Source organism: Podarcis melisellensis, assembly GCF_964234715.1.
Source record: "Podarcis melisellensis genome assembly, chromosome: 16".
In the NCBI taxonomy this organism is placed as follows: Eukaryota; Metazoa; Chordata; class Lepidosauria; order Squamata; family Lacertidae; genus Podarcis; species Podarcis melisellensis.
The window spans coordinates 35855633-35877269 of record NC_138533.1 but is presented as its reverse complement, the minus strand read 5'-3'; the positions used below and the strand labels follow the sequence as shown (position 1 = coordinate 35877269).

The following is a 21637-nucleotide window of genomic DNA, read 5'->3' as shown; positions in this document are numbered from 1 at the left end:
AGTAAAGGAAGGATTGGACCCTGATTAAAAATAAGACACGAGGCTTTGACCAGCAAGGCTCTTGGAGAAAAGTGCGTAAACCACACCCCTCGCCAGGCCATTTTATTAGCAAAAGAATCTTTTACACAGTGCTCGTAAGAACCAATCATATTTCCTCTGAGCATTTCCACAAAGCCACGTCGGGACAAGTTAAACTACTAAAACTAATTAAGCACAAATATTTCTGGGATAAACAAAGAACAGAGCTACAAAGAATAGCATCTGGCAACCCAGGAGGTAATAAAAACAATCAATACATATGATAAGAAGGATGGCCAGGAGGACAGTGACCATTATCCCCTTAATGTGAGATCTGTTTCCTGGCCCAAAGATTAACATCCTAAAATAAATATATAAGAAACTACATCAAAGTAACTTGCCCACTATCTTTATGGCCCAGGATGCCTGCCTGGCGAAGCAACTGCTGAGCTACTGTGTATGTGACATGTGAGGAGAGAGAAATGAGCAGTAGAGGCAAAAGGGCATGAATGTAGAATCTTATGGGATTTAATCAGAAATTATCGTCAATATATCAAACCCAGTCAACACAATGCTTTCATCGTGGACACGATGGCTTGATGTATATTTTATAATTCCTCAGGGTAATCCCATCTGACCCCTACAAGAGACGACTCAGGTCCCTGCATCCTGTTCCTTCCACGCACTCACAAAGGATGGCAGGACTTTGTCTTAAGTCACGTTGTTTGGGAAAGCAACAAGCGGCTGGAAGCAAAATAGGCAGCTTTATAGGCATGGCATCTAGGCATGCTTGGTGACCGAAAACGGAACCAGGTCAACCAATCTCCAACCTGGTGCCCTTTGTTTAGGACTACAATTCCCATCAGCCATAGCCAGCATGGGCAATAGCCAGGGATGAAGAGAGACACAAAGTCCAAAACATCAGGAGGGCACCTGGTTGAGGAAGCTAAAGCTGTATTGCTTAGGGACCATGCAGAACAGAGGTAAAGGTAAAGGGACCCCTGACTGTTAGGTCCAGTTGCTGACAACTCTGAGGTTGTGGCGCTCATCTCGCTTTATTGGCTGAGGGAGCCGGCGTACAGCTTCTGGGTCATGTGGTCAGCATGACAAAGCCACTTCTGGAGAACCAGAGCAGCGCACGGAAACGCCGTTTACCTTCCTGACAGGGCAGTACCTATTTATCTACTTGCACTTTGACATGCTTTTGAACTGCTAGGTTGGCGGGAGCTGGGACAGAGCAACGCGACCTCACTCCATCGCGGGGATTCAAACCGCCAACCTTCTGATTGGCAAGCCCTAGGCTCTGTGGTTTAGACCACAAAGCCACCTGTGTCCTTATAACAGAGGTAACTAATTATTTTTTAACCCAGGGGCCACATTCACCCTCAGACATCTCTCTAGGGGGCACATGCAAGTGGTGGGCATGGCCAACCTGCACCCCACCTTCTCGCCATGCACACACCGCACACATGGGCAGACAGGTGAAGGAAATACACAGCCATCCTGCCACAGCTGATCTGTGCAATTCAGCTGAGGAAGGGGCTGTTGTCCCTTCTCTACTCATCAGATGATCATTCTGATTGCCCAAAGGGCAGGTAACTTCCATCTATACCAGACCACTGGGCCAGGCAGAGAATTTTCAGTCTTTCCGCCTATCTCAATGCTGTGCATACTCTTTTCTAATTGCTGCTCCTGACAAAATGGGTTAGAACTTGGATGAAAGGCAGCAAAATTGGCTTGGGGGCTGGATAAGGCCCCTGAGCTAGGATTTAGCCACTCCCAATGCATAACATCATGCATAAAGGCTGGAGAGATAGCAAATTAAAAGGGGGTTGCTGCAACCACCGATTAGCGGTTACGGTGAGCCCCTTTGAAGTCCATTTGCAGGAGCAGTTTGAATTTGAACTGTGCCTGCAAAGAAACAAATCAAGGCTCACAACACACCCTGTTCAGGGCATGCTGTCAATGACCATGCTAATCAGGCGATCGTTGTCGAGGGCAACCCCTCTTGGCTTTGTTATAAAGTTGGGTGTCTGGACATACCTTGTAGCAGCTTTACTAGGGAGATCCCAAAGGGCAGCTGATCGTTGGAGGGCACCCTATCAGATCCTATCAGCTGATTGGCATCTGCTTGCAAAGGAACCATCACTTATCACCATAGCTGTCAACTTTTCCCTTTTCTTGCGAGGAATCCTATTCAGAATAAGGGAATTTCCCTTTAAAAGGGGGGGAAGTTGACAGCTATGCTTATCATGCAAGGTGTGGATATGGTGGGCATGCTTTCAGGGAACCAGACAGAGGTGAAATTGGGACCTTTGCCAGGCCTAATTAGGTCCACAAGGTAGAAGTTGCCCACCTCACTTAGGAGACTATCCTTAAGACAATCCTGTTAAAGTTGGGAATTTCTTACTATACCCATTCTGCAGATTGTGGTAGAAGCAGGATGGCTTTTGTGAGCTTGCCCAGAAGATTAATTCCTGGCGTAAGATGAGTTTTCCTTCACCCACCCACATGCCCTTACATTTCAGTTTTATAGCTCTGTAGGCTTGTATGTAGCTGTGCTCTGAGTTGCACACCTTGCCACTTAAAAAACACTTGTTTTTCCACAAGTGTTTCTGGCTGTGTTTTTCCTCCCTTCCCTTAGCTCTGGCGCTGAGTGCATACGTGGGAGTGTTCACAAGTGAAGTTGGCCAAAGGGCAATTTTAATCACAGGATTATGTTGATAAACAGAATCCCTTGCCTAACAATGTTCCGCTGCTAATCAGCTGTAATCGCCACTGTGGATAATAACTCTAATCTGTGATTGCAATGTCAGGCTGGCTCATAATGTGGCTTCACAGTTTCTGAATATGCAATGAAGTCCATGTTGTTGTGAGTTTTGTTGTGGAGTTTTGTTACAGCACCCTACAAACTGTTTCTTCCCTACTCATGCAGCTTTTTTAAAAAACATCTCTTCCAAAACAAAGAAAGGCTTCCATTTTTAATACTGCGTCCAAAGTGCTTGCTTTTATTTTTATTTTAAAGACTAAGTTTCAAGTCCTTAAGATTTAACATATCCATGCCTGAGACTCAAATCAATTTGCTTAAATAGAAATGTGACTGCTTGACTTATGTTAATAATATTGTCATAGTCATGAGGTCTAAATATTAAAACAGGGCTGGGGAACTTCAGACTCAGGGGTCAAATGCAACCTTCCAAGTCTCTCCCTGTGACCCATGAGTCTCTTCCAACACCATGCCATCTCCCCAGTCATACCCTCTCTCCCAGACCTCACCTGCTTTCCACCCTCCTTGAGTCTTTTTGCCTGTGCTATGACTCTACTGGGACGTGGGCGGGTGCTGTGTTCTAAACCACAGAGCCTAGGGCTTGCCGATCAGAAGGTCGGTGGTTCAAATCCCCACGACAGGGTGAGCTCCCATTGCTCGGTCCCTGCTCCTGCCAACCTAGCAGTTCGAAAGTACCCCCAAAAGTGCAAGTAGATCAATAGGTTAGTTGATGAACAAATCGGCTCCCGAACACTGAAAATCTGGCAGTAAGTGTTCCAGTTTTTGAAAGTTTTTTGGAAGCCAAATGTCCAATGCGGCTGTCAGCTATGGTTTCCAGGGTGCCTGCACCAATCGGAAGCCATGCCTTGGTTTACGAACGTTTCGGGGGTCAAATGGACTTCTGGGACAGATTGAGTTCAAGAACCAAGGTTCCACTGTATTTCTTTACTTACTTTTGCCTTGGTCCCTGCCTACTGCTGTCACGTGGCCCTCAGAAAGTTGCTTAGGTGGAATGTGGCCCTCAGCCTGAAAAAGTTTCTCCACTCCTGTTCTCTCTACCCATATGTAACCCCCATTCAGTTCAATGGGATTTACTGCCAGCCTCTCAGGTAAGCATGTCTAGGCTTGCAGCCTGAAAGGCTAGCACAAAATGAGATCTTTAATCAGTCTTTGTAGTTGGGGGAATAATTTATTTTTGAGTTAGAGAGAAGCAGTGAAATTTCCAGGATCTGTGATGAAATCTGAAGCTCTTTGGGAGTTTGGTTGAAAATGCAACTCATCAATCACTTTTTAAACTCTGCCTCTCCTGTGTGGGATTAAATGGGGGGGGGTGCAGTTTCTGTGCTTGTACCACCAATTCATTGTGCCTATCAAGTCATTAGAGAAACAAGCAAGAAAAATGCTTTTTAATGTTGTTGCCTGTTAATTATCTATTTACATGAAGTAATTATGCTCCCCTTTGTATACTGGGAGTGTTTGGGAATTAATTAATTCCTGTCTGTTTGCAGCAGAAAAAGAAGCAGCTTTACCTGCACTTGAAACTTTATCATCTCAACTTCAGCTATACAGACCCTAGAAAATGAAGGCCCCTCAGTCAAAGAATTGGCAAAAGGCTTCCATGTAAATATAAAGTCAAGTCACTTCCCTACTTTCTCCTGCTCTTTGCTTTCTGTTCTGTGGTCCTTCCTGAAAGTAAAGGTAAAGTAAAGGACCCCTGACAGTTAAGTCCAGTCACAAACAACTCTGGGGTTGTGGTGCTCATCTCGCTTTACTGGCCGAGGGAGCTGACATTTGTCCGCAGACAGTTTTTCCGGGTCATGTAGCCAGCATGACTAAGCTGCTTTTGGTGAAACCAGAGCAGCGCACGGAAATGCCGTTTACCTTCCCACCGGAGTGGTACCTATTTATCTACAGTGATACCTTGGGTTACATACGCTTCAGGTTACATATGCTTCAGGTTACAGACGCCACTAACCCAGAAATAGTACCTCTGGTTAAAAACTTGCTTCAGGATGAGAACAGAAATCGTGCTCCGGCGGCACAGCAGCAGCAGGAGGCCCCCATTAGCTAAAGTGGTGCTTCAGGTAAAGAACAGTTTCAGGTTAAGAACAGACCTCCGGAACGAATTAAGTTCTTAACCCAAGGTACCACTGTACTTTCACTTTGACATGCTTTTGAATTGCTAGGTTGAAAGGAGCAGGGACCGAGCAACGGGAGCTCACCCCATCGCAGGGATTTGAACCGCCAACCTTCCAATCGGCAAGCCCTAGGCTCAGTGGTTTAGACCACAGCACCACCCAAGCAAGATGCAAACTCTCCTGTGTTATGATAGTGCCTTGTGGTAGGAACCAAGGTTTCCACAACTCATCACATGAAGGGAAGCAGTTCTGTGGGGAGTAACAGATCAGGGATGGAAACAGAGAGCAGCATCCACTTTTATGTGATCATTGTAAGAGCAAAACAAATCAAGTCCCTTGTGGCACACTCCACCATCTTACGTCAGTCACCAAAACAATATCCATAGGTACCTGCATAACTCCCTCAGATAGCAGTGTGCCTGCCAGTTCTTCCTATGGCACCCATGAAAGGTGCCAGTGGATACCCCCTCAGAAATCCACAATCCATGAGTGACGGCTTCCTCTTTATACTCATTTCCTGAGTAGGTACCCTCCTCCATTGACCATGCCAACATTCCATTGTATGGAAGTATTGAATGCCTACTGTCCCTCTCATTCTAAACAGAGGAGGAGCGTGAAGAGCTTCTCCCTCTGGCTGCTGATGTAAGTGCCCTTTCTTCCATCAATGTGAGACACACCCGAGCCATGTTGTAGTTCTCTTTTTCCACTCTTTTAGATATGGCAGCCATTTCATGGTATGTCATATCATCATGACAGCCGTTTTGTGACTGCCGCCCATGACATTTGTTCAAAATTCCAAATGTGTTCACTGGCCCTCAAAGGTTGGTGGTTCCTGATTTACAAAACTAGCAAATATTACAGCTAGGTCCTGTGTGAGTTTCCTTGTCCTTTGATCTCTCCCTTTTTAGCTGGATCCTGTTTCCCATTGGTGCTTACTTCCTCCATCCATTATTGTCAACCCCTCCCCTCCCCATTTAGTAACATAATAATATTTTTTTATTTATACCCTGCATATCTCGCTGGGTTTCCTCAGCCACTCTGGGCAGCTCCCAACAGAATTTTAAAAATAGAATCAAACATTAAAAACTTCCCTAAACAGGGCTGCCTTCAGATGTTTGCTAAAATTCAGGTAGTTGTTTATCTCCTTGACATCTGACGGGAGGGCGTTCCACAGCACAGGTGCCACCACCAAGAAGGCCCTCTGCCTGGTTCCCTGTAACCTCACTTCTCACAGTGAGGGAACCACCAGAAGGTCCTTGGAGCTGGACCTCAGTGTCTGGGCAGAACAATGGGGATGGAGATGCTCCTTCAGGTATTCTGGGCTGAGGCCTTTTACACCATCATCATGAATGCAGAAATCATTGTGGAAGTACAAGACCTCCCTGCAGAGGGGAAGGTTGTGGAGAAGTCCAGTTGCACCAGGAAGTGATCCAACCATGGCACTTTTAGAAAGTCCTTTCTTTTGTCTACCCTGAATCTTCCAGCATTCAGTTTCATTGGCTGTCCACAGGTTATAGTGTTTTGAGAGAGATACTAAAGCATTTCTCTATCCATTTTTCCCACACTTCTTTCATGTTGCTTCTTCCTCCCAAGCTACCTACTTGATTCTGTCTCATGGTCTCTGGTGCCATTTGACTAATGGGAATGCATGTTACACAGACCTGTGATTCCCAGCAGCACACATGGAGGTGGAAAATACATTCCTCTGAATCCAACGGCTGCACCCCTATGATTTATGAACTTGGACAGTTCCTAGGCTAATAAATCACAATTGATTTTGACAGAGATGAACTATTAGCCTCCCACTCCTGTATTCTGGTTGAGCTAGCACAATAGTTACCCATCCCAGACTAATGTCAGTCATCTGTAATGATGCTAATGGTACCTGTTAGATGCTTTTTAATGAATGCTCCTGAAGCTGGCTATTCTTGCAGTTTTACATGCTGGTTTATGTGGGAGTGTTTGGGGGCAGGGATATAAAAATTCAGCAAGCCATTAGCACAACAAGCCATGCCTTTGATTTCTTTCCTCCCAGATGTAAGTCCCCAAAGTAATTAATCAAAATAAATCCATTCATATGCAGGTTTTCTGTAATGAAACCATTAGCCGAGGGCAGGGGATTGAAGTGTCTTAATTACAGATACGATAAAAGACAAGTAGACCATTTTGCATCCATGAGGCGGAATGGAACCAGTGAAATTCCATAAGTTAGTCCATAGCTTTGTAATACCCATTCATAAACTCTCCAAAAGTCCTGGAATAGGAAAGAGAAATGGTTCACAGTGCAAACTTTGGTATATCTACTCAGGGGAAAAAAGGCCCATTGAGAGGCACCTGCTTCCAGAGAAATCTGCAGCACAGATGGGGAACATCTAACCCGGGAGCCATATGTGGCCCTCCAGCCCTCTCTATCTGGCCCTCGAAACTCTCCCCAGGCCATAGCATCTCTCCTCAGGCCACAGCCCCCCACTGGCCTTGATTCACAACCTCACTGAGAGCCTTTGCCTGACTAGAATGTATCATCAGTCTATGGAAATGCTTCTTGTTTGTCTTGGCAGAGGATAGAGAGAAGTGTTTGCAGAAACTCGCCAGCTGTACAGAGGTAGCATTTGCATGAATAGCTCCACCCACTTTTGCCACTGGCATGTGGTCCCTGGAAAGTTGCCCAGAACAGAATGTGGCCCTTGGGCTGAAAGACACCCCCCAACCCAGCTGTAACTGTACAGTGGTTAAGTGGGAAGGGTGTGGAGATGGCAGAAGAAGGGGCTGGTTATTTCAGGACAGAGTGAGCTTAAGAAGCCCAATGCCAAGTGGTGTTGGAATGGAGGATGTACCTACAGTGTTTCCCTCATGCTCTGGCTGCAAACCCACTCCAAACCAAATCCATTTGAGCATGCAGGAAGCACAGACATGTGTGCTGCCTTTGGTGGGTCCCCTTAAAAGGCAGCATGCAAATATATATTTAATAATTATAATAAGAATAGACTAGAATCATAATATCAGCATACACAATCATGGTAGGTGGGAACATCGCTGGAAATGGGCAGAGGTTGCAGTTTTATAATAGTGCATGACAATGTTTGAATAAGATATCCTAGCTTTTGGTAAAAATGATAGCCAAAGGGCAACTTCACCTGAAATGACCTCATTTCCCACCTCAACTGTTTCATTCTTTTTTCTTTTGTTCCTCAGTGGAAGGAATCAAACTGGCAGCAAAGCATCCGAAGATGGGGGGTGGGGGTTAGAGGGGAGGGTATGGCTTTCAAACAATTGGAAATGAAGCAATGGGTACCTTTGGACATTCTTTGATCCATATTTAAGTCGACAACAAACAAAAAATCCCTTCTTTTTGACCTCTGTTGCTGCTTTTGCAAAATGTTCCAGTCATTTTCTAGGGCTGCAAGTTGAAAACGTGCATCCGGCAAACTTTGAAGTTCTTTGCAAAAGGGAGACCAGGAGATGGGGTTCAACAAAGATAAAACTACATGAAAAAGCAATCTGCTTTTCATTTAGATCAGAACTATTTTGAAAGAAACTGTGTTCACGAAGAGCTGCCTTTCAAGTTTTGGAGGTCCTTTCTTGCTTTTGCCTGGGCAGTTTCAATTGGGGAATTAGTCTAGGTCCAGGGTGGCCAAAGTGGTAGCCCTCAAGATGTTGTGGACTGCAACTCCTGTCATTCCTGACCATTGCTCATGCTGGCTGAGGCTGGTGGGAGCTGGAATCCATCATCTAGAAGGCCAAACATTTCTCCATCCCTCCCTTAAAGTGACGCTGTCCATGGTGCTTCCTAGAATTTCTGTGGATAACCAAGACCAGGGGTAGGCAACCTAAGGCCCAGGGGCCAGATGTGGCCCAATCACCTTCTCAATCCAGCCCACAGACGGTCCAGGAATCAGCATGTTTTTACATGAGTAGAATGTGTCCTTTTATGTGAAAGCATCTCTGGGTTATTTGTGGGGCCTGCCTGGTGTTTTTACCTGAGTTGAATGTGTGCTTTTATTTAAAATGCACCTCTGGGTTATTTGTGGGGCATAGGAATTCATTCATTTCCCCCCAAAAAAAAATCCCCTTTAAAGTCGTCTAAGCTAGAGAGCCAACCCTGTGGCAACAAGCTCCATAAATCCATAGTGCACACAAGAACATTATAGAGATACAATACATATACATTGGTTAAGTCTGGAAGGTGTAGAGCAGCCTTTCTCAATCTGTGAGTCCCCAGATGTTGTTGAACTACAACTCCCATCACTCCTAGCTAGCAAGGCCAGAGCTCAGGGATGATGGGAGTTGTAGTCCAACAACATCTGGGGACCCACAAGTTGAGAACAGCTGATGTAGAGGATCCTTCCCCTACCTGGTTCCTTCCAGATGTCCTAGGGCAGCATGATCTAATAGTCAATGGTGGTGGGGGCTGTTGCCCAACAGCATTGAGAAAGTACCAGGATGGGCAAGGCAGCTGTAGAACTTCATTTCAGGTTTCCTCGTTATCTCAAGAGCTCCGCTCAAACAAAGCAATGGTAGCAATCCTTTTGCACTGTTGTTTGCCCTGCAGGACACAGAGATCCTGAACACTGCGATCCTCACAGGGAAGACAGTTGCGGTCCCCATCAAAGTTGTGTCGATTGAAGAGAACAGTGCTGTGACGGACATCTCCGAATCCGTGGAATGCAAGTCCTCTGCAGAAGATGTCGTCAAAGTAAGTGACAGGATTATCACCCCACCACCACTAGTGGGCTTGAAATGTGCATCTCCCAGGGGCTGAACCGGCTTCTTGAGCTATTGGATCTTCATGATCCACATGCCTTCTTGGGTCAATAACTTTGTACTGGCTCTTTGTCTTAACTTTATTTCTTGCATTTATATTCCAACTTTTCTCTAAGGAGCTCAAGGTGATGTCAGTGGTTCTTCCCCCAGCCCTCAATGAATTCCCACAACAACCCTATGAATCAGGTTAAGCCGAGAGGCAGTAACTGGACCCAGGTCATCCGAGTGTGAATTTGACTCCTGGTCTCCCAGGTCCCTAGTCCAATGCTGTAACCTCTATACTCCCACCAGCTCACTCTCCACTGTTTGGTCACTGACACTTCTTCTCCTTATATATGCATTGCCTGCATTTTCAGTGGGTGAACAGCAGGTCAAAGGGTGTCCTAAAGCAGGCATGGGCAGTCTCCAGACTTGAAACATCTAAGTGTATATTTACTAGAGCCCAGTGGTCCATCAGCCAGAGCCCAGTGCAAAGCAGTGGCCAGGGAAGTGGCTGGAGTCAGGTACAGGCTCAGCCAGCACATCACTCTAAGCCAGACCATGGCTTAATTCTGGACCCTGCGGCCCTCTGGATATTGTGGGACTTTAACTCCTTTCTGCTCCAGCCAGCATGGTCAATGGTCAGGGATGATGAGAGCTGTAGTCCAGCAACACCTACAGTCATCTAGTAAACAAGTCAAGTTATTTGGACCTAAAAGGTAAAGGGACCCCTGACCATTAGGTCCAGTCGTGACTGACTCTGGGGTTGCAACGCTCATCTCGCTTTATTGGCCGAGGAAGCCAGCGTACAGCTTCCAGGTCATGTGGCCAGCATGACTCAGCCACTTCTGGCGAACCAGAGCAGCACACGGAAATACTGTTTACCTTCCCGCCGGAGCGGTAGCTATTTATCTACTTGCACTTTGACGTGCTTTCAAACTGCTAGGTGGGCAGGAGCTGGGACCGAGCAACGGGAGCTCACCCCATCATGGGGATTCGAACCGCCGACCTTCTGATTAGCAAGTCCCAGGCTCTGTGGTTTAACCCACAGCGCCACTACTGATATCCAAAACCAGACTGGGCAAGGGCAAAGAGATTCATTCTGACACCAAAGGCAGACAAGGAGCCTCAGAAACTTCCTTACACTGAGCCAGGCCACTGGTCCATCTTGTACTGGCAGCAGCTCACCAGGCTCCCAGATGGGGGTCCTTCCCAGCCCTACCTGGAAATGCTGGGGATTAAACCCAGTACCTTTGACATGCAAAGCTTGTGCCCTGAGCCACAGTTCTTTCCCTAAAAATAAAGTAGGGTTCCAGGCCTCATCATTCCTTATAAAGGGCTGAGTCAAGTCGGAATGTAGGGAATTGCCTTATTCAGAGTCAGACCACTGACCCATCTAGCTCAAGGTTGTTCATTCTGGCTTTCCAGAGTCTCTCTCAGCCCTACCTGCAGATGCTGGGAAATGAATCTTGGACCTTCCTCATGCAAGGCAGATGCTTTTCTGCTCAGCTACGACCCATCCCATGGAGTAGCAAGGAAAGAAGCGGAAAATATGACAGCCAGATTTGCTGGTTGGCTCTTAGATGGCAGGGGGAGCGACTAGAGCCTTGCCGCCTCCCCCCAGTTGCTTCTCTAAGTGGCTTTCCAACAAAACCAGTCCCATAAAGTATTTCTTTGATCAATAGGTTGGTAATACTACTCTTCCCGCACCCCCTCCAGCAATAAAAGTTACACGACTCAGCAGGTAACTGATGTCCCTGCTTGATCTGCCAACTGTCTCCCCCCAACTTCGGCTTCCGCCCTTGACAGCCCCATCGCTCCTTTGCACCTAGATTTACGTGTGCCTTCACTAGCTATAAACTTGCTAGACCTCCAAATGATTGCTCTAACCTTTTAAAAGTGGACCAAAATATATTTACAGTGGCACTAAAACATGACTAAGAGACGAATCTTGCTTGCTAAGCTCAGTTCCACCAAGAAGATCTCTCTGTGTCCATTAATAATGGCTGCCCCCTGTTCCTGACAGCAGACCTCTCTTCACTTGCTGAGAGCCTAGGCAGGGCTTGCCTTCCAAGCACGGTGCTTTTCAAATCACACAGTGGGTTTCAAACTGCTTTCCAGGGAACATCAGGCCCCCAGGAAGTCTATCTAAGAAGGTCTATAGGAAGGGTCAGGCCTGCCAGGTTTGAGGAGTGAGCCTATAGACTGGGAGTAAGTGGGAGAGAGAATGGACCTTAACAGTGACCCCAGGCTCACCAGCTTTCCCAGAAGCCTCTCTGCATCAGGAGCCAACTTGCTACCACTTCCCATCATACTGCTGAGAGTCAGAGGACTCTGTCCTGAAAGCCTCAGAAGATTCACAGCTTCCTTTACAGAACTAGAGCCAGTGGCTGCTGGAACAGACAAGACCCCTTTAACTGGAAGACACTTCTCCCACTGAAGATGGGGAAGAGCGACGGTGGTAGAGCACACTTTGTCGACATGCAGAGGGCAAGGAGGCAAGCTGGCTAGCCCCGGCTGGGCCATCTCCTTGCAGCCATCCCACTGTGAAGACCCATCCCCTCTGCTCCAACGTAAATCAGTGACCCAAGCTTCAAAGCCAGGGCACACTATCAGCAGATCGAACTGTGCACACAGAATAGGCGTGAGGCTTGTGAAAGCATTCTACAACTACAGATTTATTAATCATAAATCAGGACAAAGAAACATGTCATCTCTCTCTTTCTACATCTTCTCAGAGAGACCAGGAAAAGCAAAAGCTATATACACAACGAAAGTTCCCAGCAAGCTGTGCTGGAACGTAAAAAGACATGTGACACGCAACAGTTCCACATGTCTGCTCGTTAAGGTGGAATGGAAATCTCAATACAATTTGCATGCAGGAGGTTCTGGGTTCAGTCGCAGGCATCTCCAGGAAAGGCTGGGAAAGGCCGCTGGACCTGAAATCCCAAAGAGCCACTGTGAGTGCAGATAGAACAGGGGCAGTCATGTGGTGCCCTTGAGATGTTGTTTGAATCCAACTCCCATCAGTCTCAGCCAGACTGGCCAATGGTCAGGAATGAAGGAAGCTGTAGTCCAGCCAAATGTGGAGAGCACCGCCTTGGCTACTCTTGATGTAGACAATGCTAAGCTCGATATGTCGGTTGTCCGACTTGGTTTGTAAGGCAACTTACTATGTTTCTGTTTTCCCCAAACTGTGGATAGTGTGCCTCCAAGAAGCACATAAGGAAGTTCGAAATTCTCTCTTCCTCTCTCTCTTTCACTCTCTCTCTCACACAAATCCAGAACCAATTGCCTAGTCCTGAAATAGACACTCTCCTGTTTATTTGTGTGTCTATTTAAATTAAAGCGAATGAAGCATTCTCCACCATATAACTCAGAAGCATCTAACTTTGACAAAAAGAAAGCTGACAGAGGAGAATTTCCTAAGCAGATCAGCAGGTAATTGTTGCACTCTTAAGTTTAAGGGGGGTGTTCCTTCCCCATTAGCAGGAGCTGAGTTTTTAAAAACTCTGCATCTGGGGAGTCAGCCTTGGGGTGGGATGGGGGTGGAGAACACAGAGAGAGAGGGAGAGAGAGAGAGAGAGAGAGAGAGAGAGAGAGAGAGAGAGAGAGAGAGAGAGAGAGAGAGGTGAAATAATTTATAAAACCGGTATTCAGCTATTTCTTTAGCACCTCCAAGCTGCTGTGATGGATGGTTTCAAAGTGCTTAATAACACTGGATTGCTACACTCTTGTCAGATGCAAATTATTGAATATATGTTTTTTTCAGGTTGCAGGCTGAGTTGGCTTTCTTAGCAGATTAATCAACTAAAGTCAGCTGATTAGTTGAATTGGTGAGGTATTCTCAAGGAAATGTTATATCCTTGAAAAGGCTGAAGGAGAGTGGTTTACAGGGGGTGGGGAAGGACCAGAACACAAGTAGAGACTGCCAGAGCAGACTTTCCCAACCTGGGTTTCTCCAGATGTATTTGATCTACCTTCTGCCACCCCATACCTTCCTTCCTTCCTATGTCAACCAGTCCATGCGGTTTCCTCCCTTTCCTCCTCCTGAGGCTCCATTCACACAGAAGCTCATTTCATTTCCCCAATATTTCCCTGTTAATTTCTGTGTTATATTTGAGCTTCCACATGACCTAAATGCCAATTCTGGAAATCAAGGGGAGTCTTGTGACAGTTTAGTGCTCATTTCCATGTTAATTGCTAACAGAAAAGAAACTATTTGCAACCCCCTTTAAAGTGGAAAATCTTGGGAGTAAAGTGATGAACTTTAGGGCACTATCACAGCATACAGTTCTTTCCTGCTGTTTTCATGGAATCAAGGGGAAACAGAGGCATGTGTGTGTGAAAAACAGGGAAGAGTGATGTTGTCTTATGATATTCATAATTGTGTTGCACCATGACCACTAGTGGGCATGAAATCAAAATGTCAGAGCTCCATAATGCAATAGGTGCTGCAATGTGACAGGAGCACTAGAAAACGAGAGAGTAGTGCTTATAATCAGGAAAACAAATGCAATACCCCCAACAGCTGATTGCTCAGATGTGCTTTAGTCTCAGTGCTTTTGTAGAATTAAGCAGGGAAGAGGATGGGAAGGAAACTAGAATAAGTTGGCTCTGCCCAATATTGCCTCTGGTTAAGCCTATAGTTGGCTCTGGCTCAACTTATTGTTGGCCTCCCTTGTTATCACCCTACCAGTCTGAGGGGGTACCAGCCACTACTGTGTGTTGGACAACAGCTCCCATCAGTCCCAACCAGCATAGCCAGTGGTCAAGAGGGATGGCCTAACAGCACCTATAGGACACCAGGTTGAGGGAAGCCATGGTAGGCTAGCAATATCAGGGCTGGTATGTGAGCAGAAGCATAAGGTGATCTGGGAAGGAGGAAAGAGGACTAAAGGAGCAGTCAGGATTGATGGGCAAACCAGGCAGTAGGATGGGAGACAAGCCGGATTGAGGTATAACCAAGGGTGCTTTCAGGTGGAACAAGCCAGAGCTCAGGATGAGATTGTCACTGAAGCAAGGCTCAACTGGAGCAGGAAGCTCTCTTATACTCTCTCCTGCCCATGAGGATTTCCAGTGGCCAGTCTGGATGAGCAGAGTTAGCCCAGGGCCTGAAGGTACTTCATACTTTATTGAGACGCAGCCACAGTTCTGGGGAGAGTCACAGTAGAGTCGCACACATTTGCAGCAACTGCTTATGGAAGTAAAATTATTTTGGAAACAGTTTAGAAAGAAATATGTATCAAGTTGGGCAGCTGGTAGAATCTCCTACTTGTCTTCTCCTGCTGACCTGGTGCATAGGGGGCTGAGGGTCACCTAGAGGTCTTCACAATGCCTCAAGCATCTTCAAAGCATGTGAGCATTTTTAGACTCCATGCAAGAGATTGTGCAATGGATTTCCACTCTTGGGCAAGGATCTTGTGCTAAGCTGGGGAAATCCCGCAGTATGGCATCTCTGGAACACACCCACCCACCAAAAAAGAAATGTTGCTATCGATATTTGCATGCCTCCAGACTAAATGTCTATCAGTCCTCCCCCATCCTGAGCAGCACTCTTTAAATTTGCAATTTCTCTCATACTTTAGGAAGATACACAGAAACGTTGTTGTTGTCGTCGTCACGTGCTGAATGTTATAGGTAGATACTCAAATCTACACACAACTTTTTCAATCTGTTCTCCTTGGATTGTTCTTTTCTCCTTTCTCCTTGCTGGCCAGCACTCCAGTTCTTTAGTTTGGGTTCTTTTACGGACGATAGTTTGATAGGATTTAAAACTGTACATTACATTTTTACAGCGGGTTATGGGAGAAAATAAAAACAACCAACTAGCCGGGGAAGAACAGACTTCTGATAGTCCCCTTGGAAGGAAACAGACCTTAGACTGCAAATAGTGCTGCTGATTTAGGGCCCAAAAGTTTACGTGGATCAAATAAAAGTTTACATTCCACTGGGCCACTAAATTCCTAAGTTGGTATCAGAACACTCTGGGAACCCTGACACTGGGCAGATTTGAGGCTTATTAGCTCTACCAACCCTATGTAGGCTCCTGGATTAGGATGACAGAGACCCACATTTGAATCCCTGTTTAACCATAATACTCACTTTGGGCTAGTGACTCTCTCTCAGCCAAGCCTACCTCACAGGGTTGTTGTGCAACAAAATGGGGAGGAGGACCATTTGCATCACACTGAGCTCCTCCAAGGAAGGGTGGGGCAAAAATGTTTTCATAACCTATCACAATGACTCTCCCCATTTCCTAATGCACACATCAGGTAAGCAATGTTTACTTTAGCAATGCATCCACAAAGAACACTCCCCCTCCCCCCAAAAAAAACAACAACAGAAAAACACCCTTTGATACATATTTTTACTCATTTCTTTAAGAAAGAAATGTGGTCATTAAATTAGTTCAGATGTTCTCTAACTTTTGTGGACCATGTAAAAATTGATGGGGGTCTTAGCAGATGACTTAATATATTTTGGTTTGCCCATACCACCATCATTCTCAAAAACAGTACTATATATTGGTACCTTTAATTATGAACTTAATTCATTCCGGAGGTCCGTTCTTAACCTGAAACTGTTCTTAACTAGAGGCGTGATTTCTCTAATGGGGCCTCTTGCTGCCACTGTGCCGCCAGGACACGATTTCTGTTCTCATCCTGGAGCAAAGTTCTCAACTTGAAGTAACAGGTTAACAGAGTTTGTAACCTGAAGTGTTTGTAACTTGAGGTAACACTGTATAATGAGCCCTACAATGGGTACATTAAACTGGTCCATGGGGGGCGGCAGGATACTATAAGGCAGGGGTCAACAACCTAAGGCCCATTGGGCTGGAAGCAGCCTGTGGAGGTCGTTTGACCAGCCCACAAACTGAGGTGCCCACTCGGGCACTGTGCTAAAGTGGCACAGCGCAGTGCAGGGACTCACTTCTGCGGTGCTAAAAATGCGCATGCACAGGCACCGAAAATTGAGTATCAGCAAGCCAACTAACCAAGAGGGTGGTGATGAAGGTGTTGCTTAGCAACTGGACAGAGTGACCTGATGTTTGCTGAGGTGGCATGTTCTCTGATTGGCTTTGCAGCTCTAAGGGAGTTTTTCCTCTGTTCGCTGACTTGAATGTCTCCCTGCTATTTACAAAGCCTGATGGAAAAAAGAAAATCTCCTGTTGCTCCTTTCTCCTCAGATTGCACACTCTTTTTGTTCAGTTTGCTCGCTAACACATTATTAGGATTTCTTTTCTCCCTGGACTCTCTCTGCGTTATTTAACTGACTTTGCTAAGTGTTCAGCTGTTTGGGAAGTGCAGCCCTGGTCAAAAAGGTCTCAATTGCTATCATCAGAAAGAAAGGGAGGGAAATCACATGGAGGTCCAATTACAGACATTGTCAGCTGTTCCTCAACCTCTGGAGTAGATGGTTTTAAAGGCAGGCTAGTGGCAAGCAGTACTGTCAACAGCTTTTAGGTATGGGAAGGGGGAGGGACAAGCCATATTACTGGTGGACATTTCCTTCTATTTCTGTTTAATAAATAATGATTTCTGTTTAATGAATAATGTGAAGCCAGCTCTTAACAAAGCCTAACTACTTTTGGTTTAATATGCCTCCTTCAAACACACACTGCATTTTTTTTATCCTGTTCCAATTCCCTGTGATTGAAGCTGAAAGCTGGGAAGGTGACAGGTGCTAAATTTGAAACCTAGTTCTGTGGGCTGCATTTCATTCCATATATTGTGGCTAGCAGGGAGCCTTCATGAGCTGAGTAGGTTGATAGACCAGGCAGGATTCCCACTTGTTCCCCTAAAGAGAAACTGATTATTGCATTCTTAAGGCCTGAGAACTTCTAGATCTCAGGCTGTTTAATTAAGTCCATGCCCAGGAGACTTACAGTGTGTCGTGAAAAGGAGGCTGGTCCCTCAGAAGCTGTACTGCCCTTTGAAACCTTCTTTCTCCAAGACAAACTGGTATGAACAGGAGTGGAGGAAGAGTCTGAGATGAGGTTGACCTCTCATTGGCTGAAATGCAAAATAATGGCACATATCTGGGACTTGATGAAGGAATCTCATAGGAACAGAGGATGCTGCTAGGGCTGTGCAGAGTGCCTTTCCCCTACCCTGGACCAGTGCTGGATTTACGTATAAGCAAAGCTTGGGGGCCCAAAAAAAATTAAAGGGGGAAAACTGGATGTACATTTCCAAAATATAAGATAACAAACAAAATAAAACCTACAGACAGCAACAGTGTTTTGTGTTCTGTAGGCTCCTATGATGTCAGTAATGGGCTCCGCCTGCTAGCCTGCTCCCTAAAATATCACTGGTTTGCTCATTTATACATACACACAAACACACAGTATATAAAGAACCTCTTAATGAGGGTGAAAGAGGAGAGCACAAAATATGATCTGAAGCTCAACATAAAAAAAACTAAAATCAAGGCCACTGGTCCCATCACCTTCTGGCAAACAGAAGGGGAAGAATTGGAAGCAGTGGCAAATGTTACTTTCTTGGGTTCCATGATCACTGCAGATGGTAACAGCAGTCACGAAATTAAAAGACGCCTGTTTCTCGGGAGAAAAGCGATGATAAACCTAGACAGCATCTCAAAAAGCAGAGACATTACCTTGTCAACAAAGATGCGTATAGTTAAAGCTATGGTTTTCCCAGTAGAGATGGACATGGAAGTGAGAGCTGGACCACAAAGAAGGCTGATCGCCAGAGAATTTATGCTTTTGAATTGTGATGCTGGAGGAGACTCTTGAGAGTCCCATGGACTGCAAGAGGATCAAACCTATCCATTCTGAAGGAAATCAGCCCTGAGTGCTCACTGGAAGTACAGATCCTGAAGCTGAGGCTCCAATACTTTGTCCACCTCATGAGAAGAGAAGACTCTCTGGGAAAAAAACTCTGATGTTGGGTAAGATAAGGAGAAGGGGATGACAGAGGACGAGATGGTTGGACAGTGTTATAGAAGTGACAAACATGAATTTGATGAAACTCCGGGAGGCAGTGGAACAGGAATGCCTGGCGTGCTCTGGTCCAGGGGGTCATGAAGAGATGGACATGACTAATTGACTAAACAACAACAACACACATATATATATATATATATATATATTTGCTTTCGTAGATTTTCACGGGTACAGGAATGCAGGTTTTGGTGTCCTCTTTTACACGGGAAGACACCCGAGGACACCAAAACCTGCATATATATATATATATATATATATATATATATATATATATATATATATATATAGTGCCTACATTCTGCATGGACTGGTTGCAAATGGCTTAGACACCTGTTAGGTCCATAAATTACCATATAGCATATATTCAACACAAAGAAACAGTGACAAATTGTTGACAAAGGACAGTTGGACATATAAAGGGCCCCATTACCTTCAGTAGCTTAGGGCCTCATCAAACCTAAATCTGGCCCTGCCCAGGACCCAGGTCTCTGACCCCAGCCCCTGGATTGGGTTGATCCAACCCGGCAACCACACAACCTGAATTCAGCCCCAAATCAGGCTGGGCTAAAATGTTTAATTAGGGCTTTAAAAACCCTAATTAAGCAAACAGGAGGGAGGGCAAAGGAGATGCCATGTCTCCAGCTGATAACGCTTGTGCAATCTATTGCACAACTGTTTGCTAAGGTGCTTTTGTTTGCATTCCACCAGTACAAGAAGTATACCACTGAGTGATGCTAACTTTGTGCTATCTTCGCTACAGCCTTTTGAATCTAGCTTTGTAACCGATTGGCTGCTGGTGTTAATTACTGTGAACAGCTGCAGGCTCCTCCAGGTTTTCAATCTGAGGACCTTTCCCTTTGCCTCTGAACTGGAAAGGCCAAGAGCTGAAGCCGAAACCTTCTGCTTGCTGAGCAGGAGCTCTGCCACTGAGATATTTGTCTCTTCCCAGCTTTCTGGCATCCTGCCTCTAGCATCCCAGTACTGAAGGGTACCTCCGAACAACAACTGGCCTGCTTTCAGGTAGACCAAGGTTAGACTCTTCCCAGCAATTTGCACCAGTCACCTTGATAGAGTGTGATTTATCACTGGACAAAGCTGTTTGGAGGTTTAATGCAACGGCCTTTGTTACAAGAGGTGCCAGTAAAGTAATGGGGTGGGGAAGAGAAGTGGAGGGAAAGGAAATAAGGAAACTAGAGAAAGCATTTTGGAAATTTTGCTTAGGTCCGTTCTTTTCTTCTATGCTTTATCTCCCTCCCGCCGCCCGCCTGCTGCTACCGCCACTCCCGCCCCAATGTTTCCTTGAAATTTAGAAGGAGCTGTGGAAAAGTGGCTGCAGTGCAACTTTGATAATCAAGGAAAGTGCTGAGGGAGCGTCACATTGAGCACCTGAAAATGCCAAAAAAATAAAATAAAAATGCCATGCCCATCTCTCTGCTCAGCAGAGCACAGGATTTACATAAAGGTGATTGCAAATCTCCCTCTAGATGGCAAATATCAAAATATGTTTAAAAGCCCCAAAACATTTCACAAGGCAAGAAGAAGAAGAAGAACCAGGATAATAGAGGGAAAGGACACAGCAGGGCTGCTATCCTTCCCAGGCGGCGTCAAGTGAGGCCTTTGAGGTGGAAAGTCTCAAAAAAAGACAGCTTCCCTTACCAGCCTGCTTCCAATCCTGTACACTAAGCTCTATTTCCTCGTGCACAGCATCCATTTTAAGCATGTCCCATCACAAACACCCTGCCAAAAAAATCATCCTGGGAGCTGTAGTTTGTTAAGAGTGCTGGGAACTGGTGCACTGTGAGAGGTGAACTTCCAAAATGAGGAAGCATCATAGTTCAGGTTCACATTCTAGCCAGGCAAATGCACCCAGAGAGGGTATGAAGCTAGACTGGTGAGCATGACCAGCCCACCGATCAGGCAAGACAAGGCAATCACCTCAGGTGGCAGGATCCACAAGGGCAGCAGAACCAGCTTCCAAAGAATGCATTTCCTGCTGCCGCTGCCACATGCTCCTTGAAGGCCAGATCTGCCTCCTTCTCAACAGCCACTCCCTCTCCCTGCAACTACAGCAGCTTCTTGGTGAATGGGAGGCACTGCTGGTCTTCTCCCACCCCTCTGGGGTTTCCTGGGCTCTGTACTCACCGGACATGATTCAGAGTGGGCCTCCCCCCTCCCCTCACCTGCCACTGCCTTTGATTCCCACTTCAACCATCAGAGATTCCCTCCCTTGTTCCCAATGTAGATATTTATTCACCCCTTCCCCCCCCTTTCCGCCACTTCTTCCCTGGTGGGGAGGTGGCATTTTTTTGGTTCATCTCTGCCAAAATGCTGGTCCTGCTGGTGAGGGTTGTGGCCTGTGGAGAATCTCATGGGCCAGACAGAGAGATCTGGAGGGCCAGGTTCAGGTCCAGAGCCTGAGCTTCCACATCCCTGGTTTAACTAAAGCCTGTTTCCTTGCCATTTCCACCCTTTGGTTCTACTTCTGCCCTCTTAATTGGCACATAGTCCAACCAGTGATAAGAGCCGAAGTACATTTGGATCAAGTGTGTTTTATTAAGCATAGACAGGGAGCAGACTATTTAAGATTGGTACCCAATTTGGTTGCCTTAAACAGCTATTGAATAAATCCAGTGACACTTATTTCCCTGGATGCTGAAAAAGCATTTGACAAGATATATTGGCAATTTGTGTTTGTTACTTTGGAAAAATTGGATTTCCTTGAGAATTTATAAAGTGGATTAGAATATGATGCCTCTTTCCTAAATCACAAGTAAAGGCACATGGAATCTTCTCAGATCTGTTTGTTTTGAAAAGAGGTACAAAGCAGGGCTGCCCTTTTGCTCTATTGATGTTTGATTTGTTTGGAACTACTGGCATGTGCAATTAGACAGAAAGAGAAGATTTCTGGTTTTGCACATGAGCAAGTGGGATTTAAATTAGCTTTGTGCACAGATGATTTACTAATAGGCAGAAACATATGTACCATAATTAATAAAAATAATGAAT

At 45.7% G+C, this 21637-nt stretch overlaps 1 protein-coding gene across 2 annotated transcripts in view; it reads left to right on the top strand.

Annotated features, from left to right (window-relative positions):
* LOC309359496 (transmembrane protein 132C-like) overlaps positions 1–21637 on the top strand; it is a 245810-nt gene that overhangs the window by 205240 nt on the left and 18933 nt on the right. For both annotated transcript variants that reach the window (XM_081893263.1, XM_081893264.1), the window contains exon 5: positions 9473–9616. In XM_081893263.1, coding sequence (XP_081749389.1) covers positions 9473–9616 — 144 coding nt within the window. The remainder of the gene's footprint in view (positions 1–9472; positions 9617–21637) is intronic.